The 14020-nt window shown below is 41.0% G+C and overlaps 1 protein-coding gene and 1 non-coding gene across 2 annotated transcripts; both read right to left on the bottom strand.

Moving 5' to 3' along the window:
- Positions 1-555: 555 nt before the first annotated feature.
- On the bottom strand, positions 556-13772 carry LOC136437931 (beta-catenin-like protein 1). Its single transcript, XM_066432517.1, has 15 exons — positions 13645-13772; positions 12808-12990; positions 11331-11446; positions 10358-10497; positions 9292-9389; positions 7457-7550; positions 6018-6109; positions 4998-5070; positions 4678-4736; positions 3917-4065; positions 3473-3654; positions 2986-3083; positions 1992-2210; positions 1606-1678; positions 556-1129 (listed from the first exon to the last, which is right to left on the bottom strand). The coding sequence occupies exons 1-15, from the start codon at positions 13678-13680 to the stop codon at positions 1041-1043; spliced, it is 1701 nt and encodes a 566-aa protein (XP_066288614.1). The 5' UTR covers positions 13681-13772; the 3' UTR covers positions 556-1040.
- Trnar-ccg (transfer RNA arginine (anticodon CCG)) lies at positions 5434-5506 on the bottom strand. Its single transcript has one exon. It is a non-coding gene; the product is annotated as a tRNA-Arg (tRNA).
- Positions 13773-14020: the final 248 nt, after the last annotated feature.

Genomic DNA, 14020 nt, shown 5'->3' with positions numbered 1-14020 from the left:
ACGCACACCAACATGGAGCAAGGGAATACGGGCGCCAAAAATGACAGGCCTGTTCTTTTTAACAGTAAGAAGTACATGCAAGAAAGTATGACCCGTAGTACAGTGAGGGACGATGCAGCGTACTAGTAGAAGCTGATGCTGAGAAAAGAGACGCACACCATCTGTGAGCAAGAGAACACGGGAGCCAAAAACGACAGGCCTGTTCTTTTCAACAGCAAGAAGTACATGCAAGAAAGTATGACTCGTAGTACAGTGAGGGACGATGCAGCATACTGCATGTAGTAGACGTTGTACTGACTTTCCTCCCTTGCTTGTTCAACTTCAAACGGCAATTTTGAGCAGACTTTTCGTCAATAACTTTGTAAAAAAAACACCTATTATAGTCCTCAATGAATTGTACATATTGAGTTATTTTCTTTCATACTTTCGAAAATGTTACTTGTACAAAACCATGGCAAAGGTCTTAAAATCTTGTTAATAAATAGTTCCCCAGAGCTATTTTGTTGGACCTACTCGTACAGAAATCCTTTATTGAAGAAAAAAACCAAAAACATATTTTCAAAATCTCCATAAGCCTTTATTGACATGTAATAGTTATTTCTCTGAACAGAAACACTGACTTGACAAACGTGTTACGTATACTTGTATATACCAATCTATCAGCAATACATCATTTTCGTCTATTTACTCACAAGAGTGGTAACTTTAATAGTATAATAATACCCACAGTACACTTTAGAGATGTAAGCCTATCCTTAGCCTGGGTATCATCCTCCATAGTAACCACTGGCTCATGTTTTTGCATGCTCAGCAAAGTGAAAAGATTGAGTCAGCGGTTACTGCGGAGGATGATACCCAGGCTAAGGATATGTTGTTCCAGTGATCCAAAAGTAAGAAACAACCCACTATAGACAACTTTCTAGTTACATAGTATGGAACAAAAAACATTCAAATGGCATGTTTAGGAAATGGAATTGAAGTCACTATTTCTGTTAATCACAAGATCACCAATCCTCTATAAACCCCCCAGCACAAGAATATTAGAATCTGTCCACAAGACTCAGTAACCTCTGTTGTTCTGCCTCCTTTGTTTCAGTGCTCTTGGCATCACCGACATTGGCTGCATACTCTGTACAAACGAAGACACAAACACTTGTATTAGTAGAGGACAGTCCTAAACAAATCTAACTTTAAGTGTGGCAGCAATAACACTATCTGGAAATCCAAAATCTGTTGCTTATAACTTGCTATGTGTGTTGCCTTGTTGCCTATCCCCAAAAGCGATGATGATAACAAACAAGCTGCTAGGGGGCCCAAACCTACACCACTTAAAATTTGTTCTTACATCAAAAAGCTATCTGCCACCAAAAAATCAAGACTACAGCATGTCCAGGACAGAAGATACAAAAACGGAAGTTCTGCTGCAGTACAAAGGTCAGCCACCAGGAGGCCTATAATCGACCTTAACCCTTGACTTCCCAATACGTACCCACATACCAAATATCATCACAATCCATGCAAAGGTTCTTATGTTATGCTGACACACACACAGACAGGACAAAAACTATACCTCCATTTTTATGGAGGTAACAAAACATGACTAACCTCGGATGATGTTGCGGATGGCCTTGATGGACCCTCCCCTCAGGTTCAAGATCTGCATCACTCTGGGCTTGATCTGGTCAAGAAAAAAAACACAAAAAACAGTCAGCCAATACTGGTAAAGCAATACATATGCAAGATCTACTCTGTACCAGTCCTGTATAGTGGTATAACTATAACTGCCCTTCAGAAGAACACACCAGCTTAATCTATTGTTGTTGTAAATGTTATGGCCCTTCCAAAGGACGGGTGCAGCCCCAACCAAGATGTCCTTCCTCGGGTCTTCCAGTTACAGCTAATTGGAACCAGAAGCTCAACAGTGAGGCTGCTACCAGTTGAGCTACAGGGACATTCCAACTTAATCTATAAAGCAGTGTGATAATACTTACACTTGCGGGTCCTGTACTACAGATCTCAAGCATGATGTAGTCCAGAAGCTGTAAGGTGAAAAGTCCGGTGTTCAGTCGCCGCAGGTAGAACTCTTCCTCCATTGGTTCGTCCACCTCTTCGCCCTGGCGACGCAACGCCACTTTCTCGCGCTCAATCTGCGCGTCCACCGCGCCGACCTTGTCCAGATACTTGAAGTGAAGTTCCATCAGACGATCCACCTACAGGTATGATACGGGGTTATCAGAGATGGCAGACTTCACCCCCTTTATGTAGGCCAGAAATCCACACACAGTGACAAACACACAGACGCGCCCCAAACACTACTTTACCCCTTTGGGGGTGAATCAACAAAAACACATGACAGACCACATACAGTTATAACGATGCATAGACTTATAAAATCATCTATGGTTTGAAACAAATCCGGGTTTTAATGATTCAGCCCTAAGAAGACCACAGCATGTCCAGGACCAAAGATACAAAAACAGGAATTCCTGCTGCAGTACCCAGGTCAACCATCAGGAGGGTCTGGAGGCCTAAAATCTACCTTGACTGTCAGGTTCAGTCTGGCCAACCCACTTACCAAATACCATCACTTGTGGTTCTTGAGATACTGTCAAATGCATTTAAGTTTGTGTGGTTTTTATTTAGTGCTAAGGGGAAAATATGGAGTGTATGCGGTGGTTTAAAGTTTGCGGCAGTGTTTTAGTCACATACAGCTACAGTATTGTACGCACTGGTTTTAAGTTTGCGTTGAAACTGGGAACATAAAACCACCGCGAATATTTCTGCATTTACAGTATTTCCTGGACACACACACGTGCACAATTTTCCATGGAGGTAATGAAACCTATGACTTAAATGCTACGCTGAATGACCTAAACAACAAGTTGTCAGTTTAGAGAATTTTCTTGAGCTTCAAGTTCAACCTAGAAAAATAAATAAGAAACCAGTCTGATATAAACATGGTGGAACATATATCAGACTAGTTACCTTTGCATGATCAGCCTCTGTGAACTTGTTCAGGAGCCTCTGTCTCTGGTTACTCTTAACGTTCTTCAGCAGAGAAGCGATGATGGACACAACATGCTCTGGAACAGAGAACTAAGCTTACTCCATGCGCAAACATGTACATATGTTTGTTTAGTATTTAAAAAGAAAAGAAATATACAAGAACTTCGTAAACAAGAGCTATCTAACAGTCAAAATCATGACTATAGCATGTCCAGAATTAAAACCAGAAATTCTGCTGCAGTAACATAACATGACGCTAGAGGGCCCAAAAACTAATCATTTTAAAGTCTTATAAACACCTACCCACATACCAGAAATATCGAAACAATCTATCCAGGAAGTTTCGAGTTATTGTGTAGACAGACACCACCCTCACAAACACATAGCAAGTCACTATAAGTATAACAGAAACATGTCATTGAACACTGTTATTTTATAAAAAGAACCTAGAATCCCTAAAACTCACCTTCGTGCTCCTCCTTCATCCTGCCGATCTTCTTGTTAGGTTTGGGGGTCTTCATGAAGAGAGGGAAGATGGTGCGTAGACCCAGGATGTCCACGAACTTGGTACAGTTGTCCACGCCCTCGGGTCCCGTCAGGGCGTGGTCCAACACCTTCAGGGCGCTGTTTCTGGACATCTTCTTCTCTCTATAAAGTCACAGATGTTACAGGGTTGAACAGGTCCACTGGCGTTGGTCTTGCATGTACTTAAAACACTGTTATATGCTTAAGAATGCTTTTTTTTCACTGAAGAATAAATAATGGATTTCCTTGCTACAAGAAAAAATATGTTTGAAGGCCTAAAATCAAGAAATGAAAAAAAAACACACGACCCAATGCATTTTGCATATTCCAATACTATTAGGTCTATCATTAGAAGCAATCTTTTCTGATTGGCTGATAGACTGACCTGAGCATCAGGTTCATGAGCTGAAGCCCTTCCCCTTTGAGAAACCTATCCCTATTGGCTGGCAGCATCAGGGCAGAGCACAGGCAGTCGAACAGGTTCTCCATCATCTCAAGCTCCTCACTATTGGCTGGGTTGTGCCGCTTAAACGTCTGTTAGGAGAATATGGATGCTGATCACGACAGATGAAATAATATGTAGATGCACAAAGTACTTTTTTTACATGTAGCTTCTCCTAAATCTTCTGAATGGCACTTTAACTTCAATATAGGTAGAGTCTACTGACACGAGATAATATGTGGACACTAGATCCTAAACACTAGACACTAAACTGAGGTTTAAGTCTCCATCACCAAAAACCTTTGAGGGTACACTTGTTGGAAAAATGTAGATGGACTACCCCATATTTTCTGATGCTTCACTTTCAGAGTAAGTCAAACAAGGAATTTCAATTCTTTTTATCTAAACTTTAAACAAAACTTAATGCATGTAGGTACATTTCTAAAGCTAGTACAAATGTCATCTAATAGGAAAAAAATCATTTCCACCAATGATGTGAAAAGAAATCTGCTTCTGCTTTTTAATGCCCACGGTCTTGATGACGACCATTCTGGCATGTTGGGAAAGTCATGTTAAGTGCCCAAGATCAGTGACACGGCAGGATTCAAACCCAGGACCACTTGATTCTGAGCCAAACATGCTGCCGTTGCGCCACACGACCCAACAAAAATTAAAAAAATCAAGATGCATGGGAGAAATCTTACAGCTAGCTGTTGTAGCAGTGTGTCAATTCCATCCAACTCTCCTAGCTGTTCTCTGGTTTCTGTAGTGAGGATAGATAAACATTTGATATAATGATAACAATCAAACATAAGACAACCAATCAAATTTCTTGGTTCTTTGATTTTTGCACAAAATGTACATATTAGTACCAGGCCATAGTTATCATTTCAAACAAAAATGTCAACAAGAAATTTAACTTGACAGCAAAAAAACGCAATGGGAAAAATCTACATCTTCCAACGCCTGGCCAACACACAATCTCTGTTAAACAATTTAATGACTGTAAGGACTCTGAACTTGCCTTCACTGTTCTGTAGGATGATTGCTAACATTTCACTGCAGTATAACTTGTTGGCATCAAACGGCATCTTTGCCTGAAACATTGAACAGGAGACAACAATAATCAAATCTCATTTATAATAATAGTCTTTAATGCATATTCCTGCCCATATGGTCTAAATGCAGAGATGACCACACATGGTCTAGAGGATGCAAATTGTAAAAAAATGAGAAACTAAAAAAGAAATGCCACCTTCTAATATTACAGAGTAGAAAACAAACAAGACTATTCCTTATCTAATGTTAAAATCCTTATTATTTCTTCTCTTTTTGAAACACTTTTATAGATATCTTGGCAAAAAAAAGAAAAATAATATATCTACCTCAACAGTTTATTTCGAGTTGATGTCAGAAGCGAATGTTGAGAAGTTTCAGGTCTTGTAAAAATATGTCTAAGACGTCTGAGATGGGACTCGAACCCACAATCTTCTGCTCCGGAGGCAGACGCCTTATCCATTAGGCCACTCAGACGAATCGCTAGGGGGCGTGTTCCAAGAGTATATAACCCTACGCCCACTATTACGTAATCGTTCCCTGCACTTCACCCCAAAATTGATAGGTGTCGCTTTTCGCTGTACACGTTATTTTCAAGCAGATGTCTGTTTGTAACACAGCACCAAGAGACCACGTCTAGCGATATAATAGACGTTAAACAAGGACAACAACAACAACAACAACAACTGTTTTCGACTCGCTTTGCTACGTTGTGACTTTTCGTTCGTTTTTCGCTCGCTCGTGACGTTTTCAATCGTTTAGATTTTTTGTTGCAAGCCTAACAATATTGTGGTGATCATTCAATAAATGCACCGCTGGAAAGCCGTTCAAAATTAGCGGAAATACACATCAAAAGTGTGTGCGCTACGGAACACGCCCGGATCACAAAAATAACTTCTTTTTCCCGCCTGTGATTCAACTGATCGGCATAATAGTGCTACACATTCCAGTAAAAAGATTGATTCAAACACTGAGACAGGCCTCCTACCTTTATCCTCTTCAGCAGGTACGGCATCAAGCCCTGCTGTGCGGCGTCGTGCGCTCGGTCCGCTTTGAACTCTAAAATATTTTCTATGACACCTAGAGACAAAATAATACACCACGGTCACGAAAATCAAAGTATCTTAATGTGATAAAAGAATGCTTTCACTGTCAAAGTATAATTATTGTAAATCCTAACAGAAATTATTTGTGAAATTCCACTTGTTTGTTGCACTTGTTAGTGGCCATAACTCTTTTTGAGCAAGGAACGGTTTTACTTCTTGCACCTAGTTGACGGGATTTTGACCAGAAAATCCCTTTCCTAAATTCCAGACTGGCTCTTTTTTTTGGTAAATATCTCGTTTTAACCCATCACCCCATATCTCTTTCACACAATAGGGTATGTATTGTTATAATTATTAGATGTGTGTTGTTCTTACAAATAGTTACCTTATGATAATCAGCATGTTGTGGACATGACGAAAAAAGTGTCTGCTGTTTCTATGTTATATTCAACTTTTATACAGACTATCAAATTGGATCATAAATGATCTTTTGAAGATTTAAAAAAAGGTTTCAGTGTCGGAAACTATTTTTACTACACTGCAGAAAACCAAGTGCATTTGGATGTAAACAGCTGTAAAAAAATGAAACATTCTGCAGCCAAGGCAGCTTTTGGGTTCACAAGATGTCCCCTATATAACACATTAAATTTTGTGATAATTAAATGCACACCACTAATACATATGAAATTTGAGTAAGAGTGAGAAGAAATGTACATGCACATGTAAATTTCTGTTAGCATGAATTGTACCTAAGACGGACACAAAGCAATTACTCTAGATATAAAACAGGATTTGAAACAACACTTTTTATCACTTATCTATGCAACTTTTGCTGAAAGTTTAATATTTTGTATAACCCACTGTTACACACTGTACATAATTCAGGGAGGTGCAAGCCATTCCCAGTGCATGTACGTTTGTGTGTGTATTATTCTTGATTTGTTAACTGTAACTTAATTTGAGCTAATTTAATGGTCACCGGTCAACTGCTAAAATTTCATTATCGCAAATATCTGATCACTAATATTTGAGACAGTAATATTTGTTCCCAACGTTAAAATTAAGTGCCGTGACCTACTCCATTTTCCCCCAACCACTACAGTATATTTTCCTGTCGCTATATTAAAGTGATTTACAGTAATTATAAATGACTAGATAGATAAAGCTACAGTGCTTTGTTATTGTACTTAGCAGTTCTTAACAGCAATTTCAGCAAAGGAAGTATGCATGGCAAGAGGTATCATGCATGCAGAAAAATATATGTCTCTACTTAGAGAAGCACAAGGTAAACAAAGAAAGCAGGCATTACAGAGGAAGATTTTTATAGTGCAGCAAGAATGGCATGCAGTGCACTTGGCTCCCACAAGAGGGCACTACCAACCCAGTGTGTTGTGAACTCCATCAGCCTCTTCCTTCACAGACTCGTCCAGTCGGTCCAGGTTGGTCACCAACATACCGAAAACTTGGGCGTCCAACTGGCATGGGAGGAGACAACGTTAGCTGTACAACAGCAGGCTATAGTACGCCCAAAATAGTTACTCAAGCAACTGGATAAAATTGTGAAACCGACGTTTTGGACAGCATTTGCTATCTTTCATCAGTGACCAAGAAAAGATCTGGCAGAACTAGGTTTTATACCAAAACTCTGAATGGATATGTTAATGAAGTGAAGACAATTTCAAATGGTTCAATAGAATTTAGTAAGTCAAGACAAGGTTGTATGCTAATGAATCAATTAGCTCCTGTTGTTTTAGGAGCTAATGTTGTTCGTTGGGGGTGGGACCATGGGGGGTAGCGCGTTATCCCAAGTGCCTGAAAGTTTGATGCGTAGACCTCCTTTCCTGTTGAGGGCGGGATTGTACATTCTCTCAATATTGCTTCTCTAACTCCACATTCGAGTAGGCTATAGTATTAGCTTGCAGGGCGTCAGGGCATCTTCTGGATGCCATACATTAAGAAAACAAGGAAGTTAGACACCCTCCTTTTGCAGGGGACACCTACAGGATGCCCATATCCCTGCTAATTACATACACATGTACATGTGCTTCTCCCCAACACACTGCCACTGGGTTTTTTTTCTCATACCAGGCACTGGAACAGCATGTAAATTGATTGAAATACAATGCTACCATTGGGGAACCGTGTTTCTGATTGATCCCCCCCCCACACACACACAATTTTTGGATGCCCTGTCCATAAATGCTAGCTAAAATCCTGTACAATAGCATAAGTAGACCTTTACAGTCACACAAGTACCCCACATTTTTAGACCATTTCATCAGTTTCACAAATCATTGGATAGGAAGCAAACAAGACCTCAGAAGACCTTTATCTCATTTCTAGCAGGTTTGAAATATCTACTGATATCTGTGTATTTATTAAGTCATGCTTTCTCTTGCCTCTGTGCTATGCTGTACTAGTTTGTTTCTTCAGACACTTGAAGTGCCTAGTGGCACATATAGTGCAGTAAGTTTTCTTGCTGTCCCAGTAGCAGGGTATATTTTTACAGGGAAGAGTTGCTAGCCCTTCCCCTCCCCCTTAACGAGCTCCAGGCACCTCCCTTGAACATGGGACCCCCATTTTATGTCCCTTCTGAAAGTTCCGAAAGACAGGTGCAGCCCCAACCAAGATGTCCTGACCCAGGATTGAACCAGGGTCTCCCGGTAACCAACTAATTGGAACCAGGAGTTAAACTGTGAGGCTGCTACCAGTTGTTCAGGGACATTCCTGTGTTATACCAGTACTGTAATGTATTTCGCTGAAAGATGACACTTGACATGTCATCCAGTTGTATGTAAGTAAAAATGAACAATACTGGACTTTATGTCATACCTGGGCTGGGATACCATTCGATACAGGTGTTCCAGACCAATCTATATTTCACCGTATTGCCTGGGATTTGAAGTCGTATTGCACAGGCTTCCATTGTCATTGAATGATTTGAACGCACTTCATGCGCGCCGGTTGCACCGCTGCCAAAAATGTGAATACCAGATTCGGACATTGGAATCAATGTTTTTGAGGACACAAACTTTCTCTCTCAACTTCTGTTACATTTCGCATTGAAATGTCTGTTTTTGGGTGAGTATGACATAAATGAAATACAACACGGTGTATTCCGCATCACCCTCAGTCCCAGCCCTCCCGCATCTTGGGCTTGTACCTCGGGCAATACAGAAGACACTGAGTTGTATGGTATATATCATATATATGTACCAGTGCCTCTATGAGAGCGTCTGCTCCCTCCTCACTCTCATTCAGTGTGTCAACATCAGTCAGCTCCTGTAGCAGGTCCACCAGAGCGATGGAGATATGTAAGCACGTCAAGGATGATCTCATATCCACATATATGTGTCTGTATAGCCGGTAGCTGCCTTCTATATCTGTGTAGAAGGTATAACTGCTCTTCTGTATCTGTATCTGTATAGCCGTCGGTATATCTGCACTTCTGTATCTAAATCTGTATAACCGGTATAACTGCCCTTCTGTATCTGTGTCTGCGTAGCCAGTATAACCGCCCTTCTACACATGTATATCTGTATCTGTGTAGCCAATATAACTGCCCTTCTATGTCTGTATCGGTATAGCCAGTATAACCGCCCTTCCGTATCAGTATCTGTGTAGCCGCTATAACTGCCCTTCTATATCTATATCTGTATCGCCAATAAAACTGCCCTTTTATATCTGTATAGCCTGTTTAACTGCGCTTCTGCATAACACACCACCTTTGCAGATACGCAGCACGGCAGCAGCTGGTTATATTACAATAAATGACCTTTGCACATCTAAATGCAAAGGTGGTTTAAAGATATCTAGTGAGGATCCTCCTGCTGTACTGGCACAGCCATCTCCTAGTTTTGCTCACACACATGTAACATCAGAAACTTGAAGTGCCATACAACCTAGGTGAAAGAGTGACAGCAGTGTTCTCACCAGGATTTTTTCACAGCGTAGGGGCATCTTTGTGCGCGGCAAAGCCACACGGTGAGCGCTACAGGTGTTAGGATGAGGGCTGAAGGCATGAATACTCTAGGGGGGTCTGGGACATCCTCCCCCTGAAAATTTTGAACTTTAAGACTCTCAAAGGCACTATTTCCTGCATTCTGAGGGCTAAAGTTTGTGAAATAGAGCCAAATTTTTTTACTGATTGAAACACAGCGTAAGGGCCAAAATCAGAGCATAAGGGATCCAAATCACAGCGTAGGGGCCCCCTACGCTCATGATCAACTGCCCTGGCGAGAACCCTGGACAGTGTTTCCATGGAAGGTAAGTGAAAGGATATCAGTGTTTTCGTGGTTGAGCATCTGACAGAGTGACTGGACAGCGTTCAGCTCCACCAGGTGGTGGTACAGCTCCGGAGCCGTGGCTATCACATGCAGCTCCTGGATAGTGTCATGGAGCTCCAGCTCTGAATCCATGAACCTGCATGGAACATGGAATATTATTGGTTACTTTTTACTGACTCTGTGAACCTGCATGGGATATGGACTCTCATTGGTCTATTAGTTCTGACTACATGAACCTTCTAGTACAAGGAATCTTATTGGTTACTTTGCTCTGACTCCATGTACCTGCATGGAACATGGGCTGTCATTGGTCAATCAGTGCTGACTCCTTTAACCTACAAAATGTACATGTACTAGTACATGGAACTCTCATTGGTCAACTGGTCAATTAATTCTGCAAGGGACATGGAATCTTATTGGTTACTTTGCACTGACTCCACGAACCTGAATGGAACATATAGACTCTCATTGGCCAATTAGTTCTGACTCTATGAAACTGCATTGAACATAAACTCTCATTGGTCTATGACTACATGAACCTACATGAAACATGGGATCTTATTGGTTACTTTGCACTGAACTCTATGATTCAGTATGAATATGGATGAAACATGGTATCTCATTGGTCAATTAGCTGTGACTCCATGAACCAGCATGGAACATGGAATTCTAATTGGTCAATTACAAATGTAGCTATATGACTCATAAACATACATGGAACATGGAATCTCATTGGTAACTGTACACTGACTCCATGGACGTCGATGAAACATGGTACATGTATCTCATTGGCCAGCTAGCTGTGAACATGTAATCGTATCAGTTCATTATCTCTTACTCCATGGAGTTCACAACCTGTAGCAAGGTGTAGAAAAGTCAATTCAGACCTTGAGAAAGGAACTTCACAATCAGGTAACACATAAATGAAGCTAAGATACAAATAGTGCAAGCGATGAGAGGTGTACAGACCTTTCTGGGTTGTCGGGGTATTTGATCCTCATCTCTTGGTTCCGGTAGACGCGCTTCTCAAACGTGAGGATCATCCGCTTCAGGGCCGCCTCGTCAAGGGTCTCCATATCGTCCTCCTGGGGAAAACATGTTGGTTTATCTCAGCACTTAAGAAAAAGAACTTAAGGTCTCATTCCTGTATTACTCCGAGTGGGTACCCTAAAAGAGTCCGTTGCCCAAAAATGAACGGCTGCATGAACGTGTGTCTATATCGGTGGGAAATACCGGTACCCTTTTAGCTAGCCCAGCTGATATCAAGCGTCAAACTGATGAAAGCTTGTTTGTAACTGAAGAAATTAGCAGGCAAAGTTCGGCAGCCGCGCGTGAGGTCGGAAGTACACAGCCCGGGCATTGTGTGTGAATCGGTCCGGCGCTTACAGCTGGAAAGTGGCTTTTTGGGGGTGTAGCCAAGTGCAGATTGTAATTGCTATCAAAAGAGATTGTGTGTAGTGAAAATGTTGTCATTTTTTTTACATAATCTAGGGTACATGTTCTCAACATGGAATGAAAAACATTGGCACATTTCCTATAGCTTCATTACGAACGCGCCCATGTAAAACATGTTTTATAACATGTAAGCCTATGGGGCAAAAAAACTCATGAATGAGACCTTAAGAAAGAGCAATACCATTTGTACCTTCGATCTCTGATACTGTGTAATTTTAACATTTAATCTTATTATGAAATGATGACGTGTTGTTGCTGTAAGAATTGTGAATTGCAACGCAATTCAGGCTGTCTCAGCCTGCGATGTTGTAAACATTGAATAAAGTTTTTAAAAAAAAAGTTTCAATATTTGGGAAAATGGAGGATATTCTATCAAGGAGTTTAAAGACAGAAGGTTGGCTTCAATTTTTACTGAACCACTAACAAATGAATTTGTCTGAGCCAAAATATTTTTTTTCTATTGTACTTGGTGACAATTAGCTCTTCTCTAACACAGTTCTAGGAGGAATGAACATCTCGGCTCTTGGAAGAGTGAACACTTTTTGAATACATCAATATTTATAACTGTGATATTTGTATCTAGGGCTGTTTCTTGTTCTGTCTGATCCTGAGCTGGTTTCAGATATTTAATATTCTTCCACTGTTATTCAAACTTATTTTTGCTTTCGGACAGACAAGGACAATGTGGCAATTCACTCAACTATTATTTTACAGTCCCACATACAGAGAAGTATGCTTGATAAAGTTAAGTAGTCCCATAGCTTTTTTGAGGCCATATGGGCAGTGGGTTGTTATCCTTCCACCGCCTTTCACCTCCCCAACTTAAGTCAAGTACTCATTTTCCACCTGGGTGGAGTGAGCAAAGTCGTTGTAAGTGCCTTTCCCAAGGGTACAACATTGGTGGCATCAGGGGATTCGAACCTGGGACCGCTGGGTTTGGATCCAAAAGCTCTGCCTTTGAGCTACAGTACATAACCATGCTATAATTCACCTGTTCCAGTTTCTCCAGAATCACAGCCTTCTCCTCCTCTGACATGCCCGCCTGGTGTGCGGAGCCGGGTCGCCTGTAGCGGTCCCCGTCTCGGATCCGCGCCTTCCTGACGGGCCTGTCCAGCTCGTCGTCATCGTTGTCGTCATCGTCGTGGCCACGCTTGGCGATGGACTCACGATCAGGCTGGGTACGACACAAAGAGTAAACAAGACCGCAACAACACACTCACAACATTTCAAATCAAAATAAACACATAACTGATACAGGTTTTGATCTCGCAAAATAATGGCGACAACACTTTGCATCATACACTATTCCCGACGCATGATGGGAAACAAAATGGTGGCATCCGCAGGCGCAAGCTAAACAAATGCAGGTGTTAAACCTGTAACTTATGTATGTATGTACACATGTATGTAACTTAGTGTAAGTACTACCGAAAAGGTGAAAAAAAATTATATTTGAAGCAACAGATATCAATGCTCTAGAGTCTAGACTCACAATCTAGTATATAGATCTATGCATGGTACGTGTCTGAATCAACTAAGATATTCCTGTCTTCTGATGAAATCCGATACTCACTGAATGTTGTTAGAATGTTTCTGGGACCAGAAATTATGAGTTTGAAGCCCACTCTGCGAAAAATCGGGCTTTCAATATTCGGTACACAAAGCAGCGGTGGGAGGGGGGGCGACAAAAATACATATTTTTTTCCTACTTTAAAACCATCATAATAAATTCATGAAAGATATAAGAAAACTGAAACATCTATTAATAACACTGATGACCTCCGGGGTGTTGATTCTGGCTTATTTGAAGATATAACGATGTTTTTACCTGATAAGCGAGTAATTCGCCCACGTTCAGCGCCATTTTGGACTTCCCACGGTGCACCACCAGCGGATGAGTGCATTGCGTGAAATAGGGGTGTTCTGCTTCCTAAAATCTACAAAATATGTGACTCGAAAATGGACTAAAAAGTTAAATACCGACTCGTTTTCTTTTACATGACGGTCAGCGGAAGTTATGTGAACTAAATTCGACGCGTCGGTGATAACACTATTCTGGCGCAAATTTTGCTCCGACTGGACAAAAGTCGTAAAATCTATCTCGTACAGTCTCAAAACTGACGTCATCCTTAAATAACGCTACCATCTTCAGTGTAGCTTTCACGTCGCTGACGTGCACAAAAAAATCTCTTCGACTTTTTCAA

The sequence above is a fragment of the Branchiostoma lanceolatum genome, chromosome 7 (genome assembly GCF_035083965.1).
Source record: "Branchiostoma lanceolatum isolate klBraLanc5 chromosome 7, klBraLanc5.hap2, whole genome shotgun sequence".
Lineage (NCBI taxonomy): Eukaryota > Metazoa > Chordata > Leptocardii > Amphioxiformes > Branchiostomatidae > Branchiostoma > Branchiostoma lanceolatum.
Note: the sequence above shows the minus strand (reverse complement) of the source record. Positions and strands in the feature narration are given on the sequence as shown.